This window comes from Mus pahari, chromosome 1, assembly GCF_900095145.1.
Source record: "Mus pahari chromosome 1, PAHARI_EIJ_v1.1, whole genome shotgun sequence".
NCBI lineage: Eukaryota > Metazoa > Chordata > Mammalia > Rodentia > Muridae > Mus > Mus pahari.
The window spans coordinates 393,494-403,966 of record NC_034590.1 but is presented as its reverse complement, the minus strand read 5'-3'; the positions used below and the strand labels follow the sequence as shown (position 1 = coordinate 403,966).

Here is a 10,473-nt window from a genome sequence, read left to right as displayed (position 1 = left end):
TCCTGGAACTCGCTCTGTAGACCAGGCTGGCCTCGAACTCAGAAATCTGCCTGCCTCTGCCTCCCGAGTGCTGGGATTAAAGGCGTGCGCCACCATGCCCGGCTTCTGGAGATCATTTTTATGTTAACGGTTTTTCCTTTTTGTGTGTATGTTGCATTTGTGTTTGTGTGCACAGGGTGCACAAACATTGTGTTCACATGCTTGTGGAAGTCGGGAATCAGCGTGGGGTGTCTTCCTCTGTCACTCTCGAGGGCCTTTCACTGAATCCAGAGCTCACTGAACCTGGCTAATCTGGCTAGCCAGCTTGCTTTGAGGATCCCGCACCGCTAGCTCCTGCATGTTGGGATTAGAGGTAGCTGGTATGCCACACCAACTTTTTCTGTGGGTTCTGGGGATCCAAGTTCAGGTCTTATGCTTGCATGACAAGTGTGTAACTTACACAGCCATTTTCTCACCCCAGCAGTCTTTCAGCATCCACCAGTGATGGTGAGAGTACAACTGGGCAAAGTCCCATACAGTCCCTTCTCTGAGAGTTTCTGGTAGTGTTAGAGGCTAACCATGAACAGGTAATAAATAATCTGGAGTTGCACAGGTGCTATTAAAAAAGTCAAACAACCTATTGTGTTGACTCATGCCTTTAATCCCAGCACTCAGAAGGTAGAGGCAGGTGGATCTGTGTGAGTGAGTTCGAGTCCAGCCTGGCCAATAGAATGAGTTCTGGGACAGTCAAAGCTACATAGAGAGACTCCATCTCAAAAAAGAAAGAAAGTCAAACGGGGCTGGAGCAACAGCTCAGTGATTAAGAACAGGACTGTTCTTCCAGAGAACCAGGGTTCCATTTCTATACTCACATGGTGGCTCACAGTCTGTAACTCAGTTCCAAGGGGATCTGATGTCTTCTTCCAGACTCCAAGAGTACCACAGTACCAGGGCACTAGGTACACTGACATGCATGCAGGAAAAATACCCATACCCACTCAAAATAAAATAAAATAAAATATTTTTTGGGGAAAAGGCAAACAGGGCTAAAGTGTAGCTTAGTGGTAAAACCCTTGCTACACATGTGCATGTGCAAGGCTCTTCGTTCCACACCTACTACTGCCACTACTATTACTGATAGCAACAACAATATCAATCAGGATGTAACAGGATAGTGGTACTCATGGGATACTGAGCCAGCAAAAGCAGGGAACATTTGGTCTGGTGAAGCTTGGCAAGAAGTACCCTTTGAGAAGGAAGATATCATAGACAAAGGTCCTGGGGTAGAAATGAGTCTAAGGTTGGAGACCAACCCGAATATAGAGTTGAGTGAAGGAGAGTAGGGGATGAAACTGAGGAAGTTGTGGAGTGTGAGACTGAACCAGACCCTTGGTTTTATTCTGAGTGGGAGTGGGAGAAGTTTCAAAAAGAGCAAGATGTTATTTAATTAGCATCCTTTTTTGTTGTTGTCCAAGAACAAGACAGAACCTCTTGCTGTCTGCCTGTACATAGTGCAGGCTGCCACCTTATGCACATGAGTGTACTGCAGCTGTCTTCAGACACACCAGAGAAAGGCACCAGATCCCATTACAGATGGTTGTGAGCCAACATGTCATTGCTGGGAATTGAACTCAGAACCCCTGGAAGAGCAGTCAGCGCCTTTAACCACTGAGCTATTGCTCCAGCCCAGGATACAGACTTTTTAAGCCGCTTTCCTGGTGTCCTTATCTCTCTTTGGATTGGCCTTACTTTCAGATAACCTGTGCACTTTCTTAGATACAAGGCCACGCCCCCACCTCACCCGAAGGCGATTTCTGTTGGAAAGCCAAGAAACCACAAACAGAAATCCCCATGTTTGCCATGAAACCCTTCCAAAAAGTCCCCAACGCAGGGTACATTCACTTGGCATGGGCAGGGCAGTGACATGTGACAATCCTTCCCTGGCTTTCCTTTTCCTTACCCTCACTTCTCCACAGCCTTGCTTTGCACCTCTCAAGACAGACGTGAATTCCTGAATCCAAACTTCGTGTGGCTTCTAAGAACAGCATTTTAGAGATTTTTTTTTTTCGGTTTTTTGAGACAGGGTTTCTCTGTATAGCCCTGGCTGTCCTGGAACTCACTCTGTAGACCAGGCTGTCCAGGCCTCAAGTTCACTTGTAGGGAATGGCTCAGCAGTATGGTATCTATCTGACATGCCTGTCCACTAGCCATGGGCTGGCTAGTTTTCAAACGGAGAATGTAGCCACAGGGGCCAGCAAAGAGTGAGTCTTACCTCTATTGTGACTTTCCTCTTGGTCTCTAAACTTCAGGCTTAAAAATGCTATTGCAGCAAGGTGTTGGTGCGCATCATTTGGGAGGCAAAGGCAACTGGATTTCAGTGAGTTTAAGGACGACTGGGACTACATTGTGAGACCAATTCAAACAAAACAAACAGTTGTTTTTGCAGATAGGGCTCAACCCTGGGGCATATACTAAGCAAGACTCCATTCAACCAGCACTTGGAAGGCAGAGGCAGGTGGATTTCTGAGTTCGAGGCCAGCCTGGTCTACAGAGTGAGTTCCAGGATAGCCAGGGCTAAACAGAGAAACCCTGTCTCGAAAAACCAAACAAAAACAAAAACAAAAAAACCCCAACCAACTATGTACTCTAAGCCCTTTGTGATTTTCCCTATGCAAATGTAGAATTTGACACAATATGTTTCTTTCTAATCCTGAGGATTAAAGGGTTTAGTTTGCATAAAGTGGTTCTGACAGTATCCTTAAGCAAACCAGTAGCTGTTACACTTTATACAATGTTACACTTGTTCTACTTTTGTTAAGGAAAGGATGTTAAGTATTGGAGAAATTTAGCAGGCTCTTCCCCAGATCATCCCAGAGATGTTTACAGATTTAATTACAATTCCGATCTTTCCAAAATGCTTTTATTAGAAAAACAAAAACAAAAAAACCAAGAACAAAAATTCACTCAATCCCCCCCAAACAAACAAACAAACAAACAAACATACGCCTCTACAAACCCCACCTCCTCTTTCTTCTTAAGTAGCACAGCATGGAGCTGGCAGATTTCTGTCCTATTGCACACGGTCCGGCCTGGTTATGAATCAGGAGGCTGCTGGGACTGGGGTCCTGCCAAGAGGTTGAGTCTGTCTGGAGACCAGCCCCTCCATCACCCCTTGACAGGTCCAGTTTTATCTTCCCTGAGACCCTAGTGGTCATAAGGACAGTGGGAACTGGAGGCAGAAGAAATGTGTAAGTGAGGAATCTAGACTCCCTGAAACAGAGTCTCCTTAAGGCATTTGGAAGAGATAAATTAATTGAGGAAGATGCACCTTCACAGAAGGCTGTGGCAACCAGACACGCACACATGCAGGACAGTTTGTGGAATCCTGACATAGGAGGAAAGGAGGCCACACAGTCTCTGTTTTAGAGTCCCCGCCACACACACACATACAAGAGTCCCATCTAAGGCCCCAGCCCACTGAGGCTGACATCTGGAAGGATCCCATCAGCTTTAGGATCCCAGGATGATCTCCATGATGTGGTCCAGTTCATTCCACTCCCAGGATCCTGGGCTACAGAAGAGGCTGTGAGGCGGCTCTGGAGGTGGAAGTGCAATGTCCTTTTCCACCGCAGATGTATCAATGTCCAGAAAGAAGTCATCCAGGCCAGAGTCTCCCAGGTACCTCGAGCTCAGAGCTTCTAAGAACACAGGACCGGCCTGGGACATGACCTCATTCTGGGGACTTGAGGAAGCTGCTGGATTCAGAGGCGGCTCCATCTCATCCATGGATGTATCCAGCTCCCTCAGGATGGAGCCAAGGGTGGTAGACACGGAGAGATCTTCTTCACCTAGGAAGAGAGGCTCCGGGGGCAGGGCTGGTGCTGGAGCCAGGTGAATGGCAGCCTGGAGCTGCTGGAGCGTGTTGTGGATGAGGACGTGCCTGCGGAGGCTGGGTGCTCTGGGGCCCAGGCTGCGCTGGACTTTGTCCAGAGAGATTCGGAGCAGGGCTTGCTGGTAGCTCCGAAGAGCTGCTGGACTCCAGTCCCACTTCTTCTCCTCCTCTTCCTCCTCCTCCTCCTCCTCCTCTTCCAAATCAGAATGTTTCCTCTTTAAGCCTCCCATGTCCTGTGGAAAAAAAGAGTTAAGTCAGATACCTTGGGATCTTACTTCTTCAAGCAAGCCTGTGTAGCTATGGGAAGCTTTTGTGTATGTGTGCTTGTATGTTTATCAGAACCTCTATTTAAAGTGCACACAGAATCCCACAAGGCTAAGAATGGGTAAATTAATGCATGCAACATGATTGAGAGAACAAGCTGCAAATAGGATTGTTGGGACTGGTAAGTGGGTGTGAGGAGGGGTGCACAGGACAGGGGGAGCAGGCAGTAGTGAGGGTGGAGAGATGCCTATAACTGTCACCTCCTCTGTAGTGAGGCAGAGTTAGAAAAAAGTTCAAGGTCATCCTCAGCTAGGTAGTGTCTCAAAAATAAAAGGAGCTAGAAAAACTGCTGAGTGGTTATGAGCACTGGCTGTTCTTCTAGAGGATCCAAGTTCGATCCCTAGAACCTGCATGGATGGCTCAGAACTGCCTAAAACTCCACTTTTGGAGGACCCATGGCTTCTTCTGGCCTCCTTTGGCACCAGGCACACAATAGTGCCCAGACAAGCATGCAGGCAAAACACCCATAAACATAAAATTTAAAATAGGAAAATGAACAGAAAAAAATTTGCGGGTGGTGTTCTATGCCATTAATTTCAGCACTCAGGAGGCAGAAGCAGGTAGAGTTTTGTAAGCCAAGACCAGTCTGGTGTTTGTTCAGAGCCAGTTTCAGACCAGGCACAGTAATATGGTCAGACAAACCTGTCTCAGCAAAACAATAAGCCCTAAAACGAATCACAAAAACACCTGGGCATGGCTTGAATATCACTTGTCTGTGGTAGGCACAACGTTGAATTTACACTATGGTAATCAATTTCAACATTTGGAATGTGAAAATCCTAACTCTGGTCTCAATAGATCTTGTTATTGTTTCTCCCACAATACTTTTTTTTCTAACAGGTCACAGGACAACCAGGTGTGGATTACAGAGTAATGGACCAAATCCAAATTCGAGACAGGATTTCTCTGTACTGCTCTGGAACTCCCTATGTGGATCAGGCTGATCTAGAACTCATATCGTACTGCCTCTTCCTCCCTGAAGGCTGGGATTATATGTGTGTGAGACGAGGCTTAGCTGGGACGTGTGTGTTGAAATTCTTTTTTTTTTTTTTTTTTTAACAAGAATATTTCAGTCCATACCTGCTTCCTACAATTAAGTCTATGACCTCTCAAAAGAGAGGGAGCATTTCCCAAACTCCGACCCAAAGGAAAGCCAGCTAGAACTATAACCACAAACTGCACCCTCTAGCGACCAGTCCAACCCAATCATCTCTTTTTATAGGCGCCGCCCTTCCCTGGGTCGCTAGACCAGACCCAAGAACACTTCAATGTACCCTCAGGGCCTTCTGGGAACTGTGGACCCAAAGGCGCCAAGCAGAGTGTCGGCTGTTGCGTTCGAACTACAATCCCCAGAAGGCCCAGCACACCCAAGAGACTGGACACGCCCGCCCTCCCGGAGAGCATGCGTACTGGAGCTCCGCCTGGTGGGGGAAGGGAACCCGGACTTCTGCTGCCCAGCGGCCGCCGAGCCCCGCCCTCTACTGCCTTCGGGGCGGCGAATCTGAGCTCCACGCCCCGAGCGCCCCTCCCCCACCAGCTTCAGTCAGAAACCTGTTTTCTCTGGGTCCCTATCACCCCAGGAAGTTCTGGATTCTTCCCCAAACTGTCTTCGGTGTGCAGAGATCCAAATCCCATCATATCGCCCAAAGACGCCAAATAACTCTCGGGTACATAGTTCCGCCGGCGAAACTGGATATCCCAATTCTGAGACCTCGTCCCAAATCTCCCCTAATTCGGCTCACTTTCAAATGACTCTGGCCTTTACTATCCAAACTCCCAGTCCGGCTCCGAGACCCCATCAGTGAACTCTCCCCGGCATTCCCTTATCACGACGGCGTCTCAGAATCCAATACGCGGTTCCTCTAGTTCCCGGATTCCTCTAAATGCTTCATATCCTAGCCTTAAAACGCTCGCTTTGCCAGAACACCGTGGAACTCCAAACTCAGGCCATTCTTCGAGACTCAAACTGTCCTGCTCTCTCCTCCAAAGTTCTTTCTCCGTTTTCCTGGCTTCTCCAAACTCCAACTCCTGAGTAATGTTGCTTCCCCTTCGGTGCTGATGCTGGAATTCAGCCTTCCACCCTCCAATGCCCATCAATCACACCAATCTGCTCTCTCCACTCGGGATACCCCGCTTCCGCCTTCCGCGGGGGCGCGCCCCCCTCCTCTAACTCCAGGAAAATCTCACACAGGCGGCCACTCCTCACCTCGGCTGCCAGGGTCGCCACGACTACCTCCGACAAGCCTGCAGCGTTGGGTTCCACCAGTGCTGGGTAGAAGTCCGGCTCACTTTCCCCGGGCCTCTGGGTCTGGCTGGGGGCCACTCGGCTCCTCCCCGGAGGCCAGTCGCAAGCCAGGATTGGTTGGAATCCTGCCCGCCGCGGGGCGCCATTGGCTAAGAGGAGCCACGGATGCTAGGCCCCGTCCATCCCTGAGCCGGGTCCCGTTTAGGTTGGCTACTGGTCAGGGGGCGGGCGGAGTCTCCATGGTGGACGCTGGTAACGCCGTCAGAACTGCTACTTTGGACCCAGCTGCGTTTCTCACTCCTCCGTTTCACTGCAGAGCCCTTATACAAGACCCCATTGCAGAGTGACACCGGGTGACACCATTCTCCCCTCCCTGCGGTTTTGCAGGCTGGGCATCTGGTGGAGGCCACGCCCCCGCGGAGTTCCGAAGGCTGGGTCAAACCGGAGGGCGGGGGGGGGCTGACGCACTAGGCAGCAGCCAATAGAATGATGCGGCTTGCGTTGCCTGAACGACCGCAGCCCCGCCCCTTAGCTGGCGGAGCTCTGCCTCCCCACCCCCAACCCGTTTTGTAGGCGGAGCCTGTGCTTAACTTGAGGGGTTTGCTGCTTGTTTGGGGGAACCTCCTGGATCCCAGGCAACTCCATCGTTTTCTCATTTGTCTGCCTGTAGCCCTAGGTGTCCTGGAACTCACTTTGTAGACCAGGCTGGCCTCGAACTCAGAAATCCGCCTGTCTCTGCCTCCGAGTGCTGGGATTAAAGGCGTGCGCCACCACGCCCGGCACTGCTAACTCTTAATGGCTGCTCACAGCTCTGGGAACAAACTCAAACATTTCTTTTTTAATTTTGGGGATTTAACATTTGAGCTTTCTGAACAAACGCCGTAGAACTGAGCTAAGATTTAAAATTTTGTGTTCTTTTATTTTGTGATATGGTTCCGTTGTGAAGGGCTCGCTTGCTCTTCACTATTTGGTCTCTGGTACCCTCCTTCCTGTTTTCTAGGATTCACTTTCGGATTCTTTTTGTTTCAGGCTGTCTCGTGAAGCAGGACTCCAGTGTAGAAAAGGGCCTTGAAATTTGAATCATGCTTGGCTTCCATCTCCCCAATCCTGGAGCTGCAGGTGTGTCCCTTCAGAAAATTACTTTTGCTTAGTTTTTGTGGTGTTGGGGACTGAACACCGAGGTGGTGCTAGCCAAAGTACTCTATCACTGAACTACATCCCCAGCCATTGTTTCGTTTGTTTTCTGAGACAGGGTTTTGCTGTGTAGCCTAAGCTGTTCTGGAATCTTTCATCTTCCTGCTTCGGTTTTCTAGTGCTAGGATTTAGGTTTCACCAGCTCGTCTAGCTTGCTTTCAGTTTTTCTAAGATGGCTCCCAATACCTAAGAAATAAACGCAGGACTTTTCTCCCTTACCTTACAAGGGTCCACGACAAGGCACTCTCAGCAGTGAGACGGCCAGACTCTCACATGTTCTTCAAATGTTCTTGGTTTTGCTTTGTTTAGTTGTTTGTTTTTAATGTTTTTTTTTTTTTTTTTGAGACAGAGTTTCTTTGTGTAGCTCTGGTTGTCTTGGAACTCACTCTGTAGACCAGACTTGCCTCTGTACCACAAATGCTGGGATTAAAGCTAGGAGCCACCACCACTCTCTTGGTTTTGCCTTTTAAAAAAAACATTTACATGTGTGAGTGTTCTGTATGTATGTATGTATGTGCACCATGTACATACCTGGTATCTACAAAAGTCAGAAGGCATCAGATCTCCCGGGAGAGTTACTGACAGTTGTGAGCCACCACGTAGGTGTTATGAATAAAACCCGGGTCCTCACTGAACCCTCTCTCCAACTCTTTGTTTTTGTTTTTTTTACATTTATTTATTATTTATTCTATGTAAGTACACTGTAGCTGTCTTCAGACACTCCAGAAGAGGGCGTCAGATCTTGTTACGGATGGCTATGAGCCACCATGTGGTTGCTGGGATTTGAACTCTGGACCTTCAGAAGAGCAGTCGGGTGCTCTTACCCACTGAGCCATCTCACCAGCCCCACTCTTTGTTTTGCTTTCAAGTTGAGGTCTCATGTAGCCCAGGTTGGCCTGAAACTTTTGTATTTTAAAAATAGCACGTATTTATTTTGGGTTTATGTGTACTGTGACATGCATGTTGAGGTCAGGTGACAATTTGAGAGAGTCCTTCCAGCCCATTCGAGACAGGGATGCAAGCCATCAGGCCTGGTGGCAAAGCACCTTTATTCACTTAATACCCCCACAGCCCTGGACCGCTATATGCATAGGTAGGTGATCTTAGACCACGGAGCCTTCCGATGACAGTTGGTCCATGCCACCCCGAATTCAGACCCAGGACAAACAGCTGAGGTGTATATTTAACATACCAAAGTGGACCTGGCCTCCTGGTTCTCCCAGCATCCCTCAGTGCCCCCTGCATACCCTGCCCTTTACCCTGAATTTTCTGGACCAGGGGCTGGGCTTCCCCTCCCTCAGAGGCTCATCCTTATATAAATAATCCAGACATTTTGTGCTCTCGTGTGCTCTCTCTCTGTCTCTCTGTCTCTCTCTGTGTGTGTGTGTGTGTGTCTTCTCTCTCTCTCCCTCCCACTCCTCCTTCCCCTACCCCCTTCTCCTCAGTCTCCCTTTCCATGGAGACTTCTCTGGCCTCCTTCCTTGGGACCATGCACGTGCCCGAGAGCAGCTTCTGAGTAAACCTGCCTTTATATACTCTAATCTGGCTTGAATTGGCTCATTTCACCAGGAGAGAATAATTTACCAGTTATTGTTCTTTAATGTTTTTAATTTATTTAATTTTGTGTATATGAATGTGTCTGTACCACATGCATGCAGTGCCCCCAGAGGCCACATGTTAGGTGCCTTTCTCTGATTACAGTCAGTTGCCTCTTGTACCTCCCTACTCCATCCCAGACCCTCTACCTGCCCCCACCTGGACCAGGCCCCCTGAGGACAGGTTCCAAGGTTACCTCCGCGTGGTCTGAAGTATCCTGAGTGCCGGACCCAGAGCACGTACACAGTGAAACTCTGTCAAGCGCTCAGGCAATGTAGAGAAAGAGAAACTGAGATGAAACCCTGTCTGGGAAAAAACAAATCAAAACAAAACAAAAAGAGCCTACAAGCTGTCCTCTGACTGCTATGCGTATGCTTGAGTACAGGTACATGGGAACAAAACAAAACCCAGAACGTTCCCCGCCTGAGCTGGATGTGGTACATACACAGGTAAGATCCTGTTCTCAAAAGATAGAAAGCCAGGTAGGAATATGGCTGGTGGTAGAGTATGGGTGGGTGCCTATCACATACAAAACCCTGGATTCAATCCCTGGTATTGAATTCCAACAAGTGAGGTGGGGCCCAGGCACACACTGCTAATCCCCCCCCCTTTCCCATGTACCCACCCCGTCTCTGTACTAGTGGGATATCCTGTAGCCACACAATGAATACCAGGAAGATGGCAGACAGGTTCCAGCGCAGAACAGCCACAAACCTGCTGGACGAAGCTGCTTCTCTCCTCTGTGAAAACTTGGCCTTGCGGAGGGGCTGGGGTGTACGTTCAGAACACCTCTATGTGGCCTTTGTTGTTTCTTTGGGGAAAGGTTTGTGGTGGGGTTTTGTGGGGGCATTGAAGGGACAGACAAACAAGGTCTCTCTGTGTAGCCCTGGCTGTCCTGGAACTCACTTTGTAGACCAGGCTGGCCTCAAACTCAGAAATCCGCCTGCCTCTGCCTCCCAAGAGCTGTGATTAAAGGCCACAACTTTCCCCTCTCCCCCCCCCCTTTCTGTCTCTCTCTCACACACACATTTTAATTAAAAAGTTATTTTTGTTTGGTTTTTTAGGTTTTGTTGTTGTTTTTCAAGACAGGCCTCTCTGAATAGCTTTGGCTGTCCTAGAACTTACTCTGTAGACCAAGCTGGCCTCAAACTCACAGAGATCTACCTGTCTCTGCATCCCAAGTGCTGGGATCAAAGATATGCACCAGCACCTCCCAGCCAAAAAAAAAAAAAAAAAAAAAAAA

At 48.8% G+C, this 10,473-nt stretch overlaps 1 protein-coding gene and 1 long non-coding RNA gene across 3 annotated transcripts; one reads left to right on the top strand and one right to left on the bottom strand.

Moving 5' to 3' along the window:
- Positions 1 to 2,885: 2,885 nt before the first annotated feature.
- Sertad3 (SERTA domain containing 3) lies at positions 2,886 to 6,826 on the bottom strand. 2 transcript variants are annotated; one of them, XM_021214341.2, is made up of 2 exons: positions 6,402 to 6,826; positions 2,886 to 4,104 (listed from the first exon to the last, which is right to left on the bottom strand). In XM_021214341.2, exon 2 carries the CDS (start codon positions 4,099 to 4,101, stop codon positions 3,490 to 3,492), a length of 612 nt encoding a protein of 203 aa, XP_021070000.1. In that variant the 5' UTR covers positions 4,102 to 4,104; positions 6,402 to 6,826; the 3' UTR covers positions 2,886 to 3,489. The 2 variants fall into 2 exon arrangements, with proteins under 2 accessions (XP_021070000.1, XP_029397874.1); XM_029542014.1 differs by having other exon boundaries at positions 2,954 to 4,104; positions 5,747 to 6,826.
- Positions 6,827 to 7,323: 497 nt separating this feature from the next.
- LOC115065004 lies at positions 7,324 to 10,068 on the top strand. Its single transcript, XR_003844867.1, has 3 exons — positions 7,324 to 7,559; positions 9,616 to 9,679; positions 9,872 to 10,068. It is a non-coding gene; the product is annotated as an uncharacterized LOC115065004 (long non-coding RNA).
- The last annotated feature ends 405 nt before the right edge of the window (positions 10,069 to 10,473 follow it).